Genomic DNA, 24,908 nt, shown 5'->3' on the forward strand with positions numbered 1-24,908 from the left:
AAGAGGGATAAGGCAAAGATGCCACATTTATTGTAAATACCATAACAAAACAAAAGACAATGTTTTCCTACTTGTTTCCATTACTACTTATTCCTTATACACACACAGACACAGACACAGACACACACACACACACACACACACACACATTCATTCACACAATCATTCATTCAGGTTCTGTATAGATGTTATAGTTACCAGCCTAGATGTTGCTCATGCCAAGTTACTGGCCAGGTATCTTGGTCATGAGGATGGAGCCGAGTCTGTGTCAGATGCATCTGATGCTCCTGGAGGCTGGCAGCAGAACCATAGACTCAAAGTCCTCAATCTTTAGAGTCCAGTTTTATAGGGATTTTTCCCTATGTTAGTTCATAGGAGTTGCCTCATTCTGCTGTTGCTAAATCAATCAGCAGATGGCTGGCTCCATTCTGTCAGATTCTTGTTTTTCCTTCCTTTGAGGTGTGGTGGGTCATCTGGTTGATCCCACTTGACACCTTTTTCAGCCAACACTGAATTCTTCAGACTGGTAACTCCCTAACCATTCAGTCACATACATTCTCTATCTTAATCACATCTATTTCACTGTTTTGGCTTACTTAGAGTTAATTAATGTTTAACAAGTTTTATACAAAGTATTTCTTTGAGCAGGCTTCACACAGACACAGCTGGTGGCTTGCAGGTTAGAATCACAAATTTACTTTTAACATAAACCTTTAGTTATGAGGCATCAATTAACAATAAGTCATTTTTCATATAAACCATGTCTAATATAGACCTTCTTTAATATCCCTACATAATCCCCCTTTTGACACTACGATATACATATATTCGTTAGTGTCACTTTCTATGTAACCTGTTTAAAAGAAGGTACTGTGAGGCAACATGGGTTTGTGATTTCAATCTATTGTACATTGTTTTTATCCAAAAGCACATGCTAAACATTTCAATAATACAAATACAATTTAATACTAAGACAACTATCAAGGGATGTAGCATTACTGATAAGATGCCAGTAGCGGTTGGGGACCATTCAGAGAATATATCATACCAGTGGTAGGTTATTTGTTTAGTAAAAACAGTACTGACATTGCATTTACATTTATCTACTGGGGGCTGCTAACACTCTGCCCCTTGATCTATGATCATTACAGTAGTTGTTGTCATGGTAGGGCACAGGTGATCTGTTGTAAACAAACCAAACAATTATAACCAGGTGAATATAACTAAAACCATTACAATTGACTAAAGACCAGATATAACCTAAACACAAATCCAAACAATTATAGTTATAATAATTGGGAGTACAGTAAAACCATAACCATTACAATAATTGGGTACATTTGATGCTGCAATAGCCATCAAACAATAAAAGTTACTGAGGTTAGGACCTTTTTAAGCACACACAACAAATAAGATTTTGTAGGAGGACCACAGTTGTTATGCAGGGTTAAGCTGATTTGGACTTTAACATTTATTTGCTAAAATGTTGCAGAATTCCCTATTTTTAACAGTTGTACTTAAGAGGTTTTTGGGGACCTGAAAGATGGGGCCCTGCAATTATGGGCCAAGGTCTTACAGGTTATGGGGGGCCCAAGAACTACCCTTTAGGACTTGGGGAAGTAGAACCAGAGTGTATAGAGAAAAGTGTGGAAAACCTAACAAAAAATAAACCTGATGCACTGGGGACCAAAGTCTTTTGGACACAAGTGGTGACTGATAAGTTGGATGGACATGGGGGAAGTAGAGAGGAAAAGACATTTGCTCTGTCTAGTGTAGTATTTTTTTTTTCTGGACCCAATGCTAGCACAGGACACCACTAGATACAGACACAGAACATGCAACAGAGAACATGCAACACAGAACATTGAACACAGACTTTGTCGCGACACTATAACCATGGTATTTTATAACTCTTCAGCTGGTACCAGCTCTCCTGATGTTTTGGTTTTAGAGCCTGAAAGATAAAAGCTTAAAAATAAATTAGCACAGTGCTTCCACATGGCAGACCCTGCTTAGTTTCTGCCACTGTGTGTTTGGTACTTGGGGCTGCACAAATGCTAATTAAGTGGTGCAAAGCAAAAAAAAAAAAAAAAAAAAATTATTTTAAAATCCCCAGCCACTATGCCATGGCCTGGAGGTCTGAGGCAGAAGCAGGCACTGTTGTTACTGTTGCAATGGCATTGTGGCCCTGGGAGGAGGAATTTACCCAAATAGTCCCCTTTCCACTCTCCAGAGGGGTCCCAAAAACCTGCCCCTTCTGGGGTCTCAAATGTTTTTTCTGATGTTACTGCTGTTGTAAGATGTGAGAGTGCTGTTTTAACTCTCTGTACCCAACCTTAAGGGCAGCTAACTGGGTTTGAGAACTACACACATTTTTATTTCTCTGCTTTTGCAGCAGAGGCTTGAAAATCTTGATGCAGTTTTTTGTTTTTACATTTTCCCAACAGTTGTGAACAACAACCAACCACAACAACAACAAAAACCAAACTGATAAATATTAAGCACTATAACCCTTAATTCCTAAAAGAGCAGCTTACAATGGTTGTTTCACATATTTTCTTCCCATGTTTTTCGGGGGTCCCAAGCCTCTTTTTCCCAATGTGCCATTACTTTCCAATTTTCTACCCCTTTTTCCAATTGGGATAGTTTTTCTTTTAGAGATATTTTCTCCTCTTTACAGGCTGCTAGGTGGAGGTAGCTGTCATTACAAGCCTTCCACAGCAGCCAGATCCCTGCAGCATCTCTTTTTACTGCATTTAGGGGTTTGCATATGAGGATATATTGGGCCAATCTATCCTCTCGGTCCGAAATGGTGCAGATATCAGCAAGGGCTTGTTCAGTCCAAGGACTGTGCCCATATCTTTGGAGAATTTGCTGAAAAGGCGTTCTCTCTTTAATAAAAGGTGAGGTAGAAGCTACTTTTGACTTCATTTTTTCCTCTGGGACTGTTTTCCCTTGCCTTTTCTTAAACATTTTAAATTTTGTTTAGCGAGCAGCACTGTCTGGTCCCTGGGACCCTCTTGTTGCTCCTGATATATATATATATATTTCTTTTTCTGCTACCTTCACGGAGGCCAACAGATTTAGTTAACAATTTTCCTACTACCCACCCGGGGGCCAGCAGTTTTTGTTAACAATTTTACTTTTCCTACTACCCACCCGGGGGCCAGCAGTTTTTGTTAACAATATTTTCTTTTCCTACTACCCACCCGGGGGCCAGCAGGTTTTGTTAACAATCTTTTCCTACTACCCACCCGGGGGCCAGCAGGTTTTGTTAACAATCTTTTCCTACTACCCACCCGGGGGCCAGCAGGTTTTGTCAATAATTTTATGAGCTCTTTATTTTCCTGCTACCCACACGGGGGCCAGCAGTTTTGGTTAACCAAGAATACAACCGTGCTCTAGAGCCGGTTGTGTGCACACAGATTGGTTTACAATAAGTGAGGCAAAAATACCATAATCCCCCTTTCGCTATTCTCCACCAAAATGTTGTACCAATATAATAAAAACCAGCAGGATCTTATTAAGAGGGATAAGGCAAAGATGCCACATTTATTGTAAATACCATAACAAAACAAAAGACAATGTTTTCCTACTTGTTTCCATTACTACTTATTCCTTATACACACACAGACACAGACACACACACACACACACACACACACACACACATTCATTCACACAATCATTCATTCAGGTTCTGTATAGATGTTATAGTTACCAGCCTAGATGTTGCTCATGCCAAGTTACTGGCCAGGTATCTTGGTCATGAGGATGGAGCCGAGTCTGTGTCAGATGCATCTGATGCTCCTGGAGGCTGGCAGCAGAACCATAGACTCAAAGTCCTCAATCTTTAGAGTCCAGTTTTATAGGGATTTTTCCCTATGTTAGTTCATAGGAGTTGCCTCATTCTGCTGTTGCTAAATCAATCAGCAGATGGCTGGCTCCATTCTGTCAGATTCTTGTTTTTCCTTCCTTTGAGGTGTGGTGGGTCATCTGGTTGATCCCACTTGACACCTTTTTCAGCCAACACTGAATTCTTCAGACTGGTAACTCCCTAACCATTCAGTCACATACATTCTCTATCTTAATCACATCTATTTCACTGTTTTGGCTTACTTAGAGTTAATTAATGTTTAACAAGTTTTATACAAAGTATTTCTTTGAGCAGGCTTCACACAGACACAGCTGGTGGCTTGCAGGTTAGAATCACAAATTTACTTTTAACATAAACCTTTAGTTATGAGGCATCAATTAACAATAAGTCATTTTTCATATAAACCATGTCTAATATAGACCTTCTTTAATATCCCTACAGCAAGGCACTAATTTTTCCCATTTTGATACCAAGTTCTAAAATGTTATCTGTACTGATGTTTTTACATTTGTCTCTCTTACAATTAATTTTGAAGTCAGTGGGACTACTTACATGAATGGCTGCAGGACTGGTCCCACTGGAAATATGAGGTTTGGGGATTTGTTACAGTTCTCATTTAAAGTGATGGCTTAATGGAAGTGGCTGCACAGAGGATTCCTTACTGTTAAATTACACATTTTCTTCATGCTTCTCTGGGTGACTGAACGATTTCAAGAACCTATTATATTATGGCAAACAATTCTGAATAGAACTCTTTTTGAGTCATTAGGATTTTTTATTTTTTTGAAGGTCTGCTGAATGTGATCACCTTTTGGGTCACATAGAGCAGCAAAAATCCCTCTTAACAGCTGTAAATGTCAACCTTGAAATTATTCCGTTCCTTGTGTTTCTTTTCTTTTTAAACCAGGGTGAGGGATTAGTCTGGATGATAGAGACTGTTAGAAAAGAAACAGCAGAAATCCTCGAGAGAGGCAAACATTTGCTATAGGAATAGAATAGAATGTGTTTCTCTAAAGCGATGTCAAAAAGGAGTATGGGCTGAATGTGAGCTTTTAGTCTGTTATCTTTTTCTCAAGAGATGGAAAGAGGAACTGCTGACTTAAGTATATTCCTGTGTAGATGTGTGTTAGGAACAGTTATTTTTTTGTTTTGTTTATTTAAACATTTGGGTATTGTGGGCTTTGTCTTCTCTTAATGCCAAAACAAAAAACCCTTCTGGAATATATTTTAACCAATTAAGAAATGCCACTCATTACTACATTTCGTTCGGTCTTAAAAATGATTTATGAGAAAGGTAAGCCAGGTCATTCTCAATGAGAGAAAACACTTCCTTTCCAAAAGTACCTGGGCTAGGGCAATGAAAGAGGCAGTCCTGTCTTATGCTCTGCTCAGTGAAAGTAGCCTGCTAGTGCCTTACAAAGCAGTGTTTGTGACTGGCTGGGGTGTGTGTGGATGTGACAGGCTGTGTGTATGTATATGACAGGCTGTGGAGAGAGGATAATAGCCTGTGATGGGGGGGGTGTGACGGTAAGAGTGGCGGGGTACATGTATTGTGTGCAGGGGCGGCAGGTGTGCTTGGCTGGAGTGTGTGTCAGGGGTGCAGCTGTGTCTGGCTGTGATAGATGTAATGTGTGGGTATGAATGGTGGTGTAGCTGGCTGGGGGAGGAGGGAGCAGTGTGCACGGGTGTGTCTGGCTGAGAGGACTGGGGTTCCTGACAGCGGTGGGAAGGGAATTGGGGCTTGGGGCCCTGCCGGGAGGAGGGGAGGGTTAGCCATGGGGCATTGCCTAGGCTTGGCACTCGAGTCCCTGTCCTTATTGGAAATCCTGGGAGGTGGGTGGGTGCAAGTCCACCCACATGTAGAGGCCCCTCCCCCAGCCTTGCGGGAGGGACCACTGGACCTGGGAACCAACTGAAAATGGGGGATAATAATGAATAACATGGTCCGGAATGAAGGTCACTCTGGTCCCTGGCAGTGGGCGGTAGGATGCTAGGCTGGCTCAGATACCAGGGCTCATGCCCCGAGGGTGGTCCTGGACTGGAGTCTGGAAAGAACATGGGTGCATCCAGACGGGTCAAGAGGAAAGCTAAGGCTGGTCCGGCGCACACAGACAAAGGGTGGAGGAGCTCCGCAATGCTCTCTCTAGGGGAGGGGTGGTGAGCGCAGCCCGAGTGACTGTGCCAGAAGCCAATGGGAGCTCCGCGGGCTGCGCTGTGACCAAGCTGTAAAGGGACTACAGCAGAAGGGGAAGGAGAGGGCCAGGCCTCGAGCCAAACCCAGGAATAAACTAGCTGAATGGGGTGGTGTCAGAGTGACACAGGCCAGTCCGGAAATGGTCCTTAAGTGGGAAGTGAGACCACCTGGGAGTGCAAGGGATAGATAAGAGGGCGTGGCCTTAGTGGCAGAAGGAGTTTGCGGGGGCCCCTCACAGACAGCAAAAGGGATTTTATCCCCACCAGGCCTGGGACCCTGAGCACAAGTAGTGCCCCCCAAGCTGTGAAGGGGGCAACCCCAAGGGGATTGCCCCATTCTGCCTACACAGAAATCCCTGCCACCGAGGGGGGCTGAGAGGGACTCCCCATTCCCCCACAGAGGGCGTGGTTGGGAGGGCACCCCCCACAGATTGTGACTATGAGGAAGAGGGACTAGCCTACATACACTGAGGGGTTTTGTTGGCATGTGTCCCCCAACATAAGGGGAACGTTAGGTAGTGCCCAGCAGCATTGCTAAGCTGAGGCATTTGAAAATCATGGATCAGGGTCCTTAACTGGCTGCTGGTTTTTGAACTTGCAAGGTTAATTCACCCTCTTTGGGCACCAGCAATATGATGCCATCTTTTACTGCATGGCCCTGTGCTATCTTTTCCCCCCACAGGTCACCCACCTCATTCCAAGCATAGAATGGCTCGTGTTTCCTGAATGAACCGTTATTGCATGATAATAAAATAGTGACTGTGTCCCCCAGGCCTTATTTATACTGCACAGTATTCAAATTAATTTCTTCCTGGGCTGATTTATGGTGCTCATGGCTGTAGTATCTAAAGCCATGACATCAGTGGGAGTTAAGTGCCTATAAACCTTTGAGGATCGGGGCCTGAGTGCTTCACAAACATCAGAAAATAATTTTTTTCAAGTGAGGGAGTGCTATTATCTACCTTTTACAGATGGGGAGCTCAGGCACAATGGAATTAAGTTTTTAAAGTATCAATTTATTTTGGGTATGTAACGACACAAACAGCTCCGCCGGGGCTGCGGACGGTGCGGGCTCCACCGCTGCGGGTAGTGCGCATGCTCCGATTTCCCGCGCATGCCCGAGAAGCCGCTCCCGACAGGGCCGCGGCGGGGCTCTTGACTTCTCGCGTGAGCTGCCGCGGCCGAGCGCGGGTGGTTTGAACGGCTACAGCGCGCGCACTCCTCCCTCTACCCCCGGCGACTCCTGGTTCCTACGGGCCCCAGCCTCCCGCGGTGAGTCTGAGGGGAGGGGGACTTGGGGCGGGAGGGGCCCTTGGAGACAGAGGGGCGGGGTGAGAGGGGCCTGGTGAGCAGGCGGGAACAAGGGTGGTCCCCAGTATGGCTTTGGGGGGGGTGCCTTGGTGAGGGGGGGGGTGAGAGGGGCCTGGTGAGGAAGCGGGGGTCCCTAGGAGCATGGCTATGGGTGGAGGAGCCCATCTCTGCTCTCCCACCTACCTAGGGAAGGGGCCCAATACAACGGATCCCTCCCCTCTGCCAGGCACCCACTGTGGTAGCTTTGTACATCCCACCCTTCTCCTTGCCCTACTGTCCTGCTGGACATTGTGGACCTTCCTGCAGACCCAGGGAAGGTCCTTCCCATGGGCTCTGTGCCAGCCTGTCTTGTAAGCCAGTTCCAGACAGGTTGAGGAGGAGGAGGAGGAGGGGGTGGGCCTGGCTAGCGGCAGCTGCGATATAGGACCCAAGTCAGAAGGGTTATGTCTAGGGTGATCAGACAGCGAGTGTGAAAAATCAGGACAGGGGGTGGGGGGTAATAGGAGCCTGTATAAGAAAAAGACCCCAAAATTGGGACTGTCCCTATAAAATCAGGACGTCTGGTCACCCTAGTTATGTCGCACACAGGTTTCTACGTTGGTGTACATCACATGCCAAGGGGTTGGAGAAGGTGTAATGTAAAGAGGGAGAAGGGGGTGCTCACAGTTTTACACTGCCCTCCCCCTGTCTCCCTTGTTGCTTTTCCTGCCATTCAAGCTGCACTTCTGGCCCCTCTGTTTTAATCCCTTCTGCCTTCCGCTCACTCACTGAGCTGTAATTTGCACATCAGACAGATATAAGATAGTAATATGCTTGTCAGGAGCCATGTCTTATGTACGTAGAATACCATATACCCATATGATGTATATTATAGTAGCAGTTTGGCAGTATGTGTTGTAGCTGAAGTTACACATAAGAGCAGCCATACTGGGTCAAGCCAATGATCCATCTAGGCCAGTATCGTGACTTCCAGCAGTGGCCAATGCTAGGTGCTTCAGAGGGAATGAACAGAACAGGTAATCATCAAATGATCCTTTCTCCATCGCTCATTCCCAGCTTCCAGCAAACAGGCTTGGGACACCATCTCTGCCCATCTTGACTAATAGCCATTGATGGACCTATCCTCCATGAATTTATCTAGTTCTTTTTGAACCCTGTCAAGTATCAGTGGGTAGCCGTGTTAGTCTGTATCCACAAAAACAACAAGGAGTCCGGTGGCACCTTAAAGAGTAGCAGATTTATTTGGGCATAAGCTTTTGTGGGTAAACAAACCTCACTTCTTCAGATGCATGAAGACTCTCTATGCATCTGAAGAAGTGAGGTTTTTGCTTATGCCTAAATAATTCTGCTACTCTTTAAGGTGCCACCGGACTCCTTGTTTTTTTGAACCCTGTTATTGTCTTGGCCTTCACAACATCCTCTCGCAAGGAGTTCCACAGGTTGATGGTGAATTGTGTGAAGAAATACTTCACCAGGGCTATTGTTATATTCCTCTATTTCCGTATGTCCTTAGCTTTCTGGAAAGCAGTCTCTTTTGAGGATGAAGTTATCCATTCTAGGCATCAACCAGTGGGATTTTGTTTGTTTGTTTGGAGCTGTGAAAGTTTGAGCAAAAGCCTTCCAGCAGTTTTTGAGTTAATCAGAGATGAACTGCTAGTGTGAAGCCTTGTTAGTTAGTAAAGTTGTATTTTGGGGGGGGGGGGGGGGGAGCAGCACTGACTGTTATAGTATCAGTAATCCCCTAGCCTACTAGCCCCCTAGCTACTGAGTTTTGTCCAGCTCCAAAATATCCTCCCTCTTTCTCCCCAAACACCCCTCTTTCTCCCCAAACACCCCTTATATCCCTTCCACAAGGCTCCACCACTGAGCCTGTGTATGCCCCCAACCTCTGGTCCTCTGTAGCTCCCCTCACCCCAAGTCCAATCAGTTGGGTGAGGAGTGGGAAGCACTAAGCAGCCTCAAACTGTTTCCTCCTCCTGCATGCTGCCTCCTTTCTTCCAGGTGAGGGCTGAAAACTGGTGTGGGAACAGTGTCGTCCCCCTGTCTCCCTCAGGCTGGAAGCTGTGGCAGTGATGACTTTCCCTGTCCCTTTAAAATTTTGCTCATGACATCTGTGGTCCTGTAGTGCCATTTACTTCTGTGCTTGCTGATGGCAGTTCAGGTTTGGGTTCTTAGCCCTCATTCTGCAGTCAGATCCACGTGTGTGGGGAAGTCTCTTGTCATTAGTGGAGTTCTCTGTGGATCTAATTACAGGATTGGGCATAAGTTAATATCTGAGGCTATGATCTCAAACATGCACATATTTAACTTTACATATGTGAAGAAGCACCATTGAGGAGTCTGCCTGCATGTCTGTCTGTAGGATCAAAGTCTGTGCTGATATTTGTAATGGAGGTTTTCAATGTAGGAAATATTAGTAGAGGGATTTTAATGTAGAAACAGATTCTGTATTGAAATTTGTGTGTTCCTGAAGAGCTGCTAATTGATGCAAGAAGAAATTGTTAGGCCTCCAAGTTCTATTAGCAAAACCCAGGGAGCTTGTAAACTATACAACCCCAATAGGTGAGGTTCAAAGAGCATCTAAACTCCTGTAGTAAAGCTGATAAAGCTTGCAAGCTCCTTTATGCTTAAAGCAACCCCATCAATTTATATTTCAGACGCAAATGTGACTCCCCCCTCCTCCACTGCTGTAAAAAGTAACATCTAAATCCCTGATCCTCCAAACACTATGCATCTGAATAGTCCCACTGAACTTCCTCACGTAAGTGCTTGCTGGATCAAAGCCTAAGGCCTGGTATATGCTGCAAAGTTAAGCCAATATAAATTGCCTTTGCCTATTTGTACATGTCTGTATACTTAAATTTGTCTCTACCTAACATAAGTGACCTGTTACGGCGATGCAGTAAAACCACTTCCCCAAGTGGCATGGAGCTGAAGTCAACCTACTGAGGTTGACGTCGTAGTACAAGTGTGTAGACTCTGTATGACCTGTGTCAACCTGAACAGTCCTCCATCGCCTGTCCTACGATGCCCCATTCCTTGCAACAGTGACCTCTCTGGTCACAATTGTGAACTCTGCTGCCCAGTGGTCCCAGACACCGAAAGGCACCCCACCACACATTTTTTGAAATGCCTTTTCCTGATTGCCCAGCTTGGCAAGCACACCTAGCAGTGCTCCTTTGTTGTGTGCAACTGTGCCAGCTCATGTACAAAAGACACTCCTGCCTGGAGCAGGCAAGAAGTATTGGATCTCATGGACCTGTGGGGAGAAGAAGCTGTGCAAGCACAGCTATGAATCAGCAGTAGAAATGTGGCTATCTACTAACAGGTTGCACAGGAAATGCAGGAAAAGGGTATGACAGGTATCAGCAGCACTGCAGCGTGAAAGTGAAGGAACTATGCCAGGCATACCACAAAGGCAGTGAGTGCAAAATTGCGATGGGGCTGAGCCACAGATTTGCCGCTTTTACAGTGACTTGCATGTCATACTTGGTGGAGACCCAACCAGCACACTGCAGACCACCATGGATGAAACAAGAGACTCGCTGCTGTGAACAGCAAGGAGGAAGAGGATGAGGGGGCAAGACATGGCAGGGAGTTCAAGCCATGCCACAAGTCAGGACCTGTTTGAGACTTTACCACAGTCTACCCAGTTTCCCTAGCCAAATATGGATAACCCTGATGTAGGGGAAGGGACCATGGGTAAATGTATGCATGAATTTTTCCTTAGTGTTTAAATTTAAAGATGGTTCCCATCCCATCTCAAATTTAACCAGACACAGGTATGGACTTGTCACTGTCCTACTCCTACAAGAGGAGGTCGTGGTATAACAAACAGAGATAGAGTTGGCATCTGGTTTTCATTCCCCTGTTGGGTTAAGTGGGGGACAGGGGTTCAGAGCAGTTTGTTTATGAACATAGAGATGTCTCTTGAATCCTCCTGGGTTATTTCGATGAAACTTTCATGGTGTTGCTCTGCAGTTCATTCTCTAAGCGAAGGCTGTCTTATTTCTTCCTTTGTGGTAGGATGCTCTCCCATGCCACTCCGCAATGAATTCACCTGGCACCATTGCAGTAAACACGCTAGCAGCATATGGCTCTTGGTGGGTTTGGGACCCCAGTTGCAGCTATGTTATGTGAACCTTTGTTACCCTCAGGAGTGACATATCAGCTAAAAACACCACAGCCTGCAGAAAATGGTACCAGTATTCGGTGTCATTGCCCTATACTAGTGCCAATGGAAAAGGAACCGAACTTATGTTGTTTCATGCAACTGAAATTCCTTGCCCCTGGCCAGCCATACTCACTATGGCTGGGGCTGGAGAGCACTGCTGTGCAGAGGTGCTCCAAAGCTGAAGTGTCAGTATGTCTTATTAAAAGATTTTGTGGGAATAAAATCCGCAAACTTCCCTTTCCATTGTGACTGTAAATCCAAAGATACATTTGTCTGGTTTTTATCAGCAGCTGCTGCTATTGCAGCCTTGAGGGGTGCTCCCTCCACACCTGCAGAATGCCTGACCCTGATGAGGAGGAGAAAGAAGAGTAGTAGGGAGGACGTGTTCAGTGAGAGCTTGCAAGCAAGTGCTGCATCAGATCATGAACAAAGGGCCTAGAGTGCCAAAATGGCTGACATGGAGAAGTAAAGAACAGGAGGAAGGCACAGAAAAAGGAGAAGATGCACCAGGACATACTGGATTTTCTCAGGCAGCAAACACAAATGTTGCAGACCCTAGTTGACCTAGGTCCAAATATCCCAGACTCCCCATTCTTTGCAGTCTGTGGAGAACTCCATGGTTGCTGCTCCCTACCTATGCAGCCCCCCATCCCATGTGGCGCATCACTACCCCATCAGTTCATACTGTGGGACAGCAAGGAAAATCACAGCTTCCCATACACTCACCTATGAGAACTATGGAAAGTGTATGCCTAGTCACAATGGATTACATTTTTTGCGCTGAAATGGACAGAAATGTTTGCTGACTCTCCTATTTCATAGTCTCATTCTATTAATTTGTTAAAAGTTTGTATTGCATAGTCTCTTGTTTTTTGCACATTTCTTTTGCACTATTTTTGCCACTCAATACATATCTATTTTTGGAGAATAAAACTGTTTAGTTCACAATGGATATTGCAGAAGGCATAGCAGGGCTGACAGCACATAGTGCTTTGTAAATGCATAGAAAGCACCACATAACTCATAATAGGTTCAGGAACACACACAGTTGCATTTTATAAATTCCGCAAATGCTAAACAATTCCTAGCAGCACCCAAAGCTCTAGTCCCAGAGAACAGTCCAGCACAGAACACTACTGTGCCTGACCATTCAATTGCTCTTTCAAAGCTTCTGTCAATCATGTAATTCCATACTGAGCTCTTTTAATGGCCCTTGTGTCTGGCTATTCAGTCAGCAGACAGCTGCTCCACCGCTACCCTGGGGGCAGCTTTTCCCTCTTTGCCTCACACACGTTATGCATTACACAACAGGCAGCTACAACCATTGGGATGTTTTTCTCACTGATATCCAAATCTTTTCAATTTACCCAAAGCACATTCAACAGTCATTCTGCACCTGCTGAGTAGGTAGCTGAATCTTTCCTTGGTATGTTAAGGTGGTTGGCGTATGGTTCTATGAGCCAGGAGAGCAATGATTAGGCTGGGTCCCCCAGAATTACTGGGTGAATATCCATATCACCAGTGATAATCTACCAGTGGGGAAAGAACATTGTGCTTGCAGTTTTCTGAACAATTTTTTTTTAATCTTAAAGATAACTGTGACTAGGCCAGACTGATATCAGTGAAGTATCCCAGGTGATCCACCAATGTTTGTATGACCATAGAAAAGTAGTCCTTTGTTGATGTACCCTGGGGCCAGGTGGTCTGGTGCCAAAATAGGGATGTGCCCCACTGCAGGCAGGAGCCTCATTGCTGCAAATCCATCCACTATGTCCTGCATGCTGCCAAGGATCACACTCCTGCCATAGCAGGAAATGATTAATGGCCCCCTGCTGGATTTTCAGCTCTAAAATGACTTCATACTGATGGTGAGCAAACCTTTGTTGCAAGCTTCCAGAGTCTGTCAGTTGCTTCTCCACTGTCAGTGCAGCTGAAAGTTCTACAGCAGGGGTAGGTAACCTATGGCATACGTGCCGAAGGAGGCATGTGAGCTGATTTTCAGTGGCACTCACACTGCCCGGGTCCTGGTCACTGGTCTGGGGGGCTCTGCATTTTAATTTAATTTTAAATGAAGCTTTTTAAACATTTTTAAAACCTTATTTACTTTGCATACAACAATAGCTTAGTTATATATTATAGACTTATAGAAAGAGGCCTTCTAAAAACATTAAAATGTATTACTGGCACGCAAAACCTTAAATTAGAGTGAATAAATGAAGACTCAGTACACCACTTCTGAAAGGTTGCCGACCCCTGTTCTACAGCCACTGCTCGTTGTCCCAAACCTGCGTTACTATGCAATCCTACCAGTCAGTGTTTGTTTCTCAGGATCAGAAACAGTGCTTTGGTGTCTGCTGCTGCTCTATGAACACCACCAATAACCTTGAATTATTTTCAACAAACTGTCCTCAAAGACAACATCGTGTCCCCCATTGTTATGGTGTTTCCTGCAGGTCTGCATGTACAGGAGAATTGTGCATTCTGTATTTTCAATGGTCATGAGAATAATGCAAAGCTCTGCAGGCTCCATGCTTCTGTCAGAGATGGCAGATGCTGAAAAATGCCACATGGGTTTGTGGAATTTTTGAAAAAGGCATGGGATATGGATGGGATTATGGGATGGAGAAAGGTGCATGCTTGGAACTTGACTCTTAGCTTCTCCATATATCTTTAAGTGAATCATTTCTATCCCACAACATATTGCGAACATTTTCCAAAAGGCATCACACTGGATGACAGCACATGGCACACTGGGATACTTACCCATTGTGCACCATACTTTGCATTGACTCAAGTACTCCTGGAGGGTATGTGCAGTGCCGATGCAAGCAATCAAGTATACATGAGCAATAAACAAACTTTGGTGGCTGTATGTCAACATGACTTGTGTGAACCAAAGTTTGTAGTTTATAGCAATCGTAGGCCAGGTCTAAACTGAAAGACAAACATTTGTCAGAGATGGTCTAGGTCTGCCTAATCCTGCCTCCTCTGCACAGGGGACTGGACTAGATGACCACTTGAAGTCTCTTCCAGCCCTACATTTCTATGATCCTGTGAAAGAAGTTAGATGGAAAAATACTTTTTTTCACTTTTTTACTTCATAGGTTCAAAAGCACTTTGTGCAAAATCAGCTTTACTCTGTAAATATCTACAATTTCCCCCTGTTGTTTGTGTGGGCCACTCACACAGCCACAAAGGAAAGAAAATGTGGTTTTAAAACTACAAAAACTGGCAGAGACTCAAGGTCTGATGTGGCACTTCAAACCACTTAAAATTCATGTTTTGAAGTTTACACTTCCATATGGACAGTGTCCTTTTAATAGTTTTGTAGGGCATGGAAAATGTAAATTAAAATACAAAAATTTAAGCAAATGTTAAGGTTGAGAATTATGTTCACAAGTCAGAAAATGGAGTTTCTTGTAGGAAACTGATCACCATGTTGTACAAGTTCTGTTTTGTGTTGCGGCGTTTGTTTTTAGATGTGTACGTTCCTGCTGAGAAATAGCCATAGAGTTGGGAGTTGGCAATTCCTGAGTTGTAATGCAAGCATTGTTACGGAGCTGGGCCATGATTCTGCACCTAGTTCCATGTGAGGACAAGCCCCAGTGAAGTCAGTGCAGCACAGAGTGAGTGCAATATTCCACTGGTGCAGATTCAACATCTGGACCTTGGTTATTTTGGGCATCCTTGCTTCTCTGAAAAATGAGGATACTGCCTAGTTCACAGGAGGTTTGTGATGATGAATTAATGTTGGTAAAGTGCTTTGAACATGTAAAGTATTACATAAATTGTAAGTGGTGTTGAGTTAATGATAACTGTTTATATTCAGGTCTGTGCTTTCATTCTTATTTTCCTTTGGCTCTCTCCCTCCAGTGGCTGTGAAAGACATTGTGGTTCCCATTACAAAGTGGTAATGGAAATAGCATCTGGGTGCTGTGTGGAATGCTAAGATTATTATCAACAAGCTTTAGAGAGTGGTGTACTGGTTTTATACATCTCCTGTTGCACCAGGCAGCTGTTAACAGAGAATACTTAACCAGATTTTCTTTGTATACAACTATATTTTAGATTGTATTACAGCACTCATTGTTTTTCTCTTGTTCTGAATGATCTGTGTTAAAATTATTCTTGTAATTCAAGTTCTTTAAGATGTCACTGAAGAAAAAGTTTAATGTACCCTGGATGTTAAGAAAAAACTTTCTTTGTATCCCAACTAGAGTTTGAGTCAAACGGGCAGATTATAATGAGCTTTGGTTCAGTTTTACATCAGATTGATCAAAAACTTAAATCTGTACCCCAAAATAGTCATGCTACTTTCCTACTAGTGGTATATTGGCAAAGGAAATATACTAACTTAGGAAAGTATTTAGCTATTTAAGTACGAAGGTCCACTTCAGAGTTACTTGACTATCTAAAACTGGGAGCTCCGGGGTAGGTTGTATCAGAGGGGTAGCCGTGTTAGTCTGGATCTGTAAAAGCAGCAAAGAATCCTGTGGCACCTTATAGACTAACAGACGTTTTAGAGCATGAGCTTTCGTGGGTGAATACCCACGTAGGTTGAGAACATAGAATATAGCCCTAACTGTCTTGACTACATTAGACATTAAAATTACAGCTTTTTTTTTTTTAAATATGCCTGTTGGCACAGTGTGATGTCAATGGCTCAGCACTGCTAGAACTGGGAGCAAGTGTGGGCCATTGACAGAGCAGCCAGGTGCATTCTGAATCCTATTAGGATCATTGTCCTAGTAAGCCTAGGTGTGGAAAACCAACCTTGGATCATTCCCAAATGTAATGTTTATTTAGGGCCCCAGCGTGCCTTCAGCGGAAGTTTAGCCTGAATAAATACGATGTGATTTGACCCTAATCTTAATTCACAAACACCACTTCTCGCTTTAGTGTGTGAAAAGTTGGCCCTTTTGACCTGTGGCATTTGAAAGGCTAAGAAGAGCATATGGGATTTGAGGCAGAATAAATCAGCATTCATTAAGAATATATATTCTAGGAATGATTGAATATTCAGTGTCGGCAGGAATTAATATACAGTAAAAGGTTTTGTAAGAAAACAGGAAGCAAGTCCAATAGGAATAATTAGGTGTAATTAGCAGTACACTCCAGATACTCATGGGGGGAGATTTAGTTGCATGGGAGTAACTATTCTAGTGTATATCTTGCATAGTGTCTGTATATCTGTAATAAATCAGTTGGTCTCTCTCCTAATTCTGTTCTGAATATATTTGCAGAGTTTTAATCCTTTCAGCAGTCTATGTACTTTTATTTATTTAGATCTATAGTATATATTTACTAAAAAATTGCCTAGCCATGACTCTAGGTGCCTTTGCCATAAATTAAAAGTGCAAATACTAAGACAAACTAAAATATAGCCCAGGATGTTCTCCAACTCCAGGAGAGAAAACAAAAAGCACCCCAACCACAATGCCAGTTTTTGAGATTTCCCAGTCTTAAGTACACAACTCCCTACCTAAAAGCCTGAGGGAGACAGTGAGCATAGTGGTGTGCCCTGAAGATTGACAGAATTGGGGTGCATTGGATCAAGGGGAGATGTGAATTCCAAAGTTCAGGGCCCCTCATTGTAAATGCTCTGACAGCTGCTTCCTCCCTTTTAAATAGGATGGTGGTGTGTCAGAATAGATCACTGTGTTTGAATAAACTGACCATAAAACTGTGAGTCAGTAAATCCAAAGGCCATGTCTACACTATAGATTTTGTGCCACTTTCAGCAATTTCCTTTGTTTCTTTGGCTTAGTCATAACCAATCTACCTGTAATTTCACGTTTGATGTTATGGCAGTGTAAGGGTCCGTGTACGGGTCCCCTTGTCGGGTGAGGGGTCGCTCTTTGCCTTCGGGGCGCCTGGGAACCAGGCCGCCTCACTACAGGAGGCTGAGTAAGCAGTTCAGTATTAAAGTCCACGCCCTAGGTCAGGGCGGGCAACCAACAGCAGTTCAGGGGCTCAGACCCTCAGGCAGGGGCTGAGCAAACCAACAGTTCAAGCCTGTAAAGCCCACGCCCTAGCTTAGGGCGGGGCCATAACACAGGCACAGGGCTCAGACCCTCAGGCAGGGCTGAGCAGGAGTTCCAGTTTGTAAAGCCCAAGCCCTAGCTTAGGGCAGGGCCGTAACACAGGCACAGGGCTCAGACCCTCAGGCAGGGCTGAGCAGCGACAGGTAAGTCCAGGCTTCTATGCCTGAGCGTTGGGGTGAGGGGGAGACTGCCACCCGTGAGGGGGAGTCGCGGGGGGGGGACACAGGCCCACCCACTCCACTGCGTCCCAGCCCGCGGCCCTAGCAGCGGCGTGGATCCGCTGCAGTCAGTGGGGATCCTGGCCACAACACACTGACATAGGCTCAGGGTCTGCTGCAGCCAGATTGGGATTGGCTATCCCCAGGCAACTTCCAATCTCCCCCTCCACTGGTACCTGTGTCATCGTGGCTTCGGCCGGGGGGTCCACCAGCATCGGCTCCTCAGGATACGGGTGCACGGGTGGGCTCGACTCCTCCTCTGGGTAGCGAGAGCGGGGCAGGCTCGGCCAGTCCTTCTCAGGGTACCGGGCTCGGGGCAGGCTCGGTCCAGCAGGAGCTCGGGCACCCGTGTCTGTCCTCTCCCGCGGCCGGCGGTCAACTGAGCGTTGGGGCTGGGCCTTTATACTTCCTATCCCGCCCCTTGACTTCCGGGGGGCGGGGACAGGCGGTGGTGACTCCGCCCACTTCAGCGGCTGTTCTGGCTCGGCCCTCTCAGGTGCGGCTGGGAGCCAGGCCGCCTCACTACAGGCAGGATAGATTTCCCCCCTCTCGCCTGGGAAACTTTGACATAAATTGGGCAATGTGTTTGAGAGATGTGGGTTTAAAAACATGAAAACGTTTTGAGAAATTATTTTTTGATTTGTAATATACAAAATAGTTTAGCTTAGAAACTCCAAATTTGTGTATGTGTGTTGTCGTCCTTGGTGAGGAGTAGTTCCTTTGGCTACTTGTAGGGTAAGTAGGGGAATTGTGTAGTTATTAAAGGTGGTTGATATGTACATTTTAAAAACTGCGGAGTTCCAATGTGTGCATACTATCCATTATGCTTTAGGAACCCACTTCACACAATGAACCCTGGCTCTCAAGCATTTGTGTTTCTTAAATCCTAAGGGATTTTATTAAAGTTTTTTTCCCTTATACATATTTACAAGTTTAACTCCGCTTTAAGATTTTTTTTACTGGGAATCTAGGGTCTAAGATTTTCCCATCTGCATTTTCCTAAATAAGCTGTCTCTTATACGAGTGTGATATTTTACCAATACTGTGGCAGCGTGAAAGACTTGTTAAATGTGTGAGCATAACATGTGTAGCTATACAGCTCTGCCAAGTATCATGCGTATTTGGCCAACCTATGTTCCATTGTATGCATCCGAAGAAGTGGGCTGTAGCCCACGAAAGCTTATGCTCAAATAAATTTGTTAGTCTTTAAGGTGCCGCAATTACTCCTGTTCTCTATGCACTAGTGTGTGGGTTATAAAAACAACCACAACAAAACCCGTAGTTTTCAGTTCTAGTTAACCACCAGAGGGAGCCAATACAGTCCCATAAATCTAAGGACTAATACTAATATTTTATCTGTAGAGTTCAAGCACACAGATTTCTCTAGTTTACCACCTACCTCAGTATGCTCCCTGCCCTGCTTTCAGTTTGCTCAACTAAATAGCAATTACTATGTCTGCTGCTTCAGGAAAAGCAAGCTGAAATTCCCCTTCACTTTTTGTCTAAGCAGTGTACATTTTAAATTCTATTTGCATAACTAGTACTTATGATGATAGAGTTCATGTTGATGTTAACATATGGAGGATTCAGCAAATGCCATTGGTGAACATGTATATGTGAGGTCAGGCCAATGTGAGAACTGGAAACATGGCTATATGTGGGACAGACAAGACTGTCCATGACTGTTGCAGTCTATAGCATACTTGTTTGTGCTGTACACGTTTTTTCACATAGTGTTAATGTGCCTTGCTTCAAAGCAATTAGTGGCAACATGACACATCTTCTGCCACCTTGCCCTGTCATGGGCTGTTGCTTCCCAGTTGCTGGGGTCAATCTGACATGCTTTCAAGTTTGACTTCAGTGTGTCTCTATATTGTTTGTACTGGCCACCATGAAAATGGGTGCCTTGCTTTAGCTGACCATAAATATGGCCTTGGGTATGCTCGAATTGACCGTGTGAACAAGATACCTGGACCAATGCAGCTGAACTTTTATGAGCTTGCTTTGAATGCTAGATATCAACAACAATTAAGGATTTTGGTATTGGAAATCTTGTCCCACCATTTGACTCTGCAAACAGACCAAAGACTGCATATATGAACCTGTGATATGTTGTCCACATCTCACAACCAAATAGAAGTGTTGGTCTGACTGATTAAATATGACCATGTAGATCATTGTTGCTATTACTGTTACATAATTGCAACAAATCTTGTACAAATTCTGTCAAGTAAGGTGTCTATGAAAAGGTTATGATTTGCTGAATCTGATTGTGCTATTTGTATCATTTTTGTATTTGAAGTTATGAGCACTGGCTCTATACCTGTATTTCAAATATGTTTGATCCTGAAGTAACACCCACAAGGTATTTAGCCTGCACATCTTGAAGGGACTATTCAAATTAAGTGGCTCATCAAGGAACACTTAACTCACAATGGACCACGGGAGACGCCTATCTGCACTTAATGGACTTTCCTGCTGTGACTAAGCAAAATCATGCATGGACATGTGACTTGCCCATGTGACTCTAAACACCATCTTGCTACCTGTAATTTTCCACTAGCTGTGCTGAGGGCTTTGTTTGAAACAATGGATTTCCCTCCACATAGCAGAAGCTATAAAAGGCCCTGGAAACATCTCAATTTTTCCTCTTTCCTGCTCAAACCTATGGACTATGAACTTACCCTAATGGGACCAGTCTAACCAAGAGACTGAGGACATTGCAATGATTTGGAAGCAACCAGAGACTTGACTTAAGCTAGCAGTTTATTCCATCACTGCTACAAGCCTGAACCAAGAACGTTGTAATTATTGTATGTATTTGATTCCTTTAACCAATTTTAACTCTCACCTTTCTTGCTTTCTATAAGTAAACCTTTAGATTTTAGATACTAAAGGATTGGCAACAGCATGATTATTGCGTAAGATCTGAGTTTTATATATTGACCTGGGTGTGTGGCTGGCCCTTTGGGATCAGAAGAACCTTTTATTTGATGAAATTGGTTTTAAAGAACCACTCATCTTTAAGTCTAGTGTTTTTGGTAGTGATACAAGGACTGGAATATCTAAGGAAACTGCTTTTCTGACCTCTTGTTAGTCAATGTGGTGGTTTGGTATATCTTATGGGAGAATAACCACCAGTTTTGGCGGGGAGGGGGGTATCTGCCCTGTTTTTCAGCAGTTTGTCCTGAATTTGGTATTCTTAGATGTGACCCTCAAAGGCACGGTTACAATGTGATAGGCAACAAGAGTCCTGTGGCACCTTAAAGACTAACAGATGTATTGGAGCATAAGCTTTCGTGGGTGAATACCCATTTCATCAGGTAATCATGATAGGTAATCTCATAATCAATTGTGACATTCTATGACAGCATATTCCCTTGGTAGCAAAACTTCTCCATGAACTTGAGAGGAGCTTTGTTGATCTTAATAATGTATGAGCATCCCCCGGCACAGGTTGGTACAGTAATTCAATTTTCTTTAGGCTGATTGTGAAACTAAAATGATTGATTGCACAAGCAAAGTGATCAGTTATAACTTGAACGTCATCAGTCTAGTGAGCAACCAACACATGGTCATCAGCAAATTAAAGCTCCTTAATTAGTACATATGCCATTGTCATGTGAGCACAGAAGCATTGCAGATTGAACAGCTTCCCATCGGTGTTGAACTGGATAAATACTCTGTCAATGTCATAAAATACATCCATAGGCATAGTGGGGGAAAAAAGGGCCGGAAAGGAGTGTGGAACCAGTATGCAACCTTGTTTGGTGTCACTGGAGAGTGGGAAGGGGTTTGATATCTCACCATTTTCCACCTCTCCAGCCATCATCCCATCATGGAAGGATTGAATGACAGAAATAAACTTTGCAAGATATTGAAAGATGAACAGAAATTTTCAGTCTCTCAAAACTTAGTCAAAAGCTTTAGCTTAGTCAATGAACACCATATAAAGACCACAATTCTGCTCCCAGCATTTTTCCTGAAGCCAGTGGGCTGTGAAGATCATGTCTATAGTGCTCTTTCCAGACTGAAATTCAAATTGAGACTCTGGGAGGATGGTTTCCACAACATAAGTGTTAAGTCTATTCAAAATGACCTGTGCAAGAATTTTCCCAGCAACAGAGAGTTGGGAAATGCTGTGGTGATTATCACAGGTTGTCCTATCATCTTATCTTTATAGAGCAGTGGTTCTCAGCCCATGGGCCGCTTGTGGCCCAATCAATACATAGCTGTGGCCCATGTGACATCCTCAGGGCCATACAGGTAGTATATATATTGTGTGGATGAGGTCCATGCTGCATATGTAGCCTACAATGGTAAATAGGTTGAAAACTACTGCTATAGAGGTTGACAATGCTGGCATCCTTGAAATCCTCTGGTACTGGCTTTTGCTCCCAGATAATGCAGAAGAGCAATGTGAGGTGCCTTGTAGTATGGTAGCTACCCTGCTTATAGATCTCTGCTGAAATGCCATCCATTCCAGGTGTTTTTCCTTGTGACATCTGCTTGATTGCTGTTATGGTCTCATATAAGGTAGGTGCTAGTGCAAGTTCTTTTAGCGGGATGTTCTGGAAGAGCATTAATTGCTTCCTCAGAAATACTAGAAGGGTGATTAGGAAGCGAACTGAAATGTTCTGTCCACTGGTCAAGTATATCCTTTTTGTCCTTTGAGAGTCAATTGCTGTCCATTGTCATTATGCATGCAGGGGTTATCCGGCACTTGGGGCCACACACAGCACAAAGTCCAGCAAAAAAGCTTGTACTTATAATGTAGATATCTTAAATGTACCAATGTTTTTTCTGTTTGTAGAGCAGTAGTGGGAATATGGCCTCTTCAGATTTGGAAGATTTATGCTCTCACATCAACACAAAGATTTCGACTATCAAAAAGACTCTTCAGTTAAGAAACATGGGTAAGAGAGCTCAGTAGGTGTTTTTATATTCACGGGAGTGTATCTGGGTATGTGGATTATATTTAGTAAAGGATTTTCCATCAAGTATTGAAGATCTAAATGCTCATCTCAAAATGCTATTTTACTATTACTTATGTACAACTGTGGGATGACTTTTGTTGATGCTGATCTTGCTATAGCTGTGTCCTCTTTTGGAAATGTATTATGTAAATCTGAGGAAACCAACCAAGAATTCAGTGTTTGTGAAACATGCCAGTCTACTTTACCTACCTGAAGGAGCTGGGGCTCTCTGAGTAGAGGAGAGGAACTTAGTAGACATGGAGGACAACCAGAAAAAGGCAGGGACAAGAGTGTGGGATCAAAGGACCAATAAGAGGGAACTAGAGGGGATACCAAACAGAACCAGGGGCAATGAATGGTTCTAGTCTGGCAGCATTTTAGACTGATGGTTTATCCACAGAACAGATACAGCATGGCCAGTGGCACAGTAAGCTTTCCCATACTACCCCACCTAAAATCAACTGTAGGCATAAAAGAGTAGGTTATTGTCTGCGCATGATAAGTCTTTGGCTTCTCTGTCAAACTGCTTACAAAAGGGGCAGTTCTAGTGCTGTGGGTTTTTTAAAATGTTAATGCTGCATATGCTTACAGAAAGCAAAAAAAAAAAAAAAAACCAAACACAACCCAGCATCCTTAAACAGTACAGGTATCTGGATAGAAATCTGACCTCTGTCTGTCAAACTAGTTTTTCCACCATCCTAGATGTTAGAGGTGAGGTGAAATGTGGCCATGAAGTGATCATTAGAAACTATAGTGAAAGCAGTTTCAGTGGAGTGGAGACATCAGAGGCAAGAGGGTCGTGCATGGAGTTGGAGTAGAGGAATTCAAGACAATGGTTATAGACAGTACATTCACTGAATTCAGAGATAAAGAGTAGAAGATAGTCTGGGCATCATCTGTAGAAATAGGAAGGATCCAGGATCCGTTATCTTTTAGGAGTGGGAAACCTTAGCTTGCCTACCATGTGAGGGGAAGGAACCTGTGGGAGTTGGAGGTTGAGAAAGGTGAGGGAGAGCTGGAGAGTAGGGACAAGGGAAGTCTCTCATAGAACTTTATTTTCTTTAGTGTGAGAAAGTGCAATACTTTAATTCTTTAGTACCGCAGAATTGGTCATGAGTCAAAGCTTAGCAGAATTCTTTCTACCTCCAACCTGGAACAGAAAGGCCTTGAAGATGTTCTTCAATAGGAGATGAAAATGCTTCTAGCCCTTTTCTTTTTATCCAAGCAAAATCTACCAAAATAAGTAGCTATATTTAGGAATATCAGCCATTCATTAATTGATAAATTTGTATCTCACTGGTTGGCTTTTTTCTTTATGTAAATAGTTACATTATAGACTGGGCTGGTAGTACTGCCTATTATTAAGGTTGCCCATCACTTCTCATAATAAAACCCTGTTTTCAGTTGCTGACAACTTTGTGAAGCTTTAACTGTTTGGGCTGAAATTTTGCACATGGGGCGTCTGCCTCAAGCTGAAATTTTTAGGACAATTTGCAGACAAAAATATTTCAACTATATCTGAGAACAAGGCTAGGGGAAAATACTTTGTTCTCCCCATGTTCAAACGCTCTTTAGACCAACTTTTCTTTCAACAGCTCTAGTGCCCCCCCTGCTCTGAAGCAGGGGGACAGCCTTTGTGGCAAGGATGTGTCTTTTGCCATCCCCATGAAAATATGCCCAAATTTGGCCAAATTCTAAGCCTTTGATAAATCACAGTTTGCCTGTGCTCCGTGGTGACTTATTCAATTGTAGCAGTTAAATCTCTGAAGAAGCTATGTTCACTAAGCATGTTCAGGACTCTTACAGCTCCAAGTACTGATCAGACCACACATGTGCCATTCCCACAGAGCAAGTGAGCATGCTTCATTCCCTCACAGCTCCTACATGAGACCAAATTGCATGTGCCAGCCCCACAATGTAACTGAGCATGCTCCAGCCCAGGGCTGCAGGGGCCAAGCCAAATGTTCCCTGTAGTGGCTGGGATGGAGCTGGACACTAAAAGTGAGAACAGGGAGCCTGTCTTTCTTCTGTTCTCAAGGACTGCCCTTCAGGCACACAGGCAGTGTGGAGGAGGGAGTGGTCTGATTTTTAGCTTGAACATTTCAGAATTACAAA

At 43.9% G+C, this 24,908-nt stretch overlaps 1 protein-coding gene across 5 annotated transcripts in view; it reads left to right on the forward strand.

Annotated features, from left to right (window-relative positions):
• Positions 1-7,241: 7,241 nt before the first annotated feature.
• Positions 7,242-24,908, forward strand: part of SKA1 (spindle and kinetochore associated complex subunit 1) — a 43,187-nt gene continuing 25,520 nt past the window's right edge. The window contains exons 1-3 of one of the 5 annotated variants that reach the window (XM_045020116.1): positions 7,242-7,342; positions 10,039-10,142; positions 22,631-22,733. In XM_045020116.1, the coding sequence (XP_044876051.1) occupies positions 10,110-10,142; positions 22,631-22,733 (136 nt within the window). In that variant the 5' untranslated portion in view covers positions 7,242-7,342; positions 10,039-10,109. Of the gene's footprint in view, positions 7,343-10,038; positions 10,143-18,534; positions 18,553-22,630; positions 22,734-24,908 lie in introns of those variants that run through there. The other 4 variants (XM_045020119.1, XM_045020117.1, XM_045020118.1 and 1 more) reach the window with 4 other exon arrangements.

This window comes from Mauremys mutica, chromosome 6 (assembly GCF_020497125.1).
Source record: "Mauremys mutica isolate MM-2020 ecotype Southern chromosome 6, ASM2049712v1, whole genome shotgun sequence".
Lineage (NCBI taxonomy): Eukaryota > Metazoa > Chordata > Testudines > Geoemydidae > Mauremys > Mauremys mutica.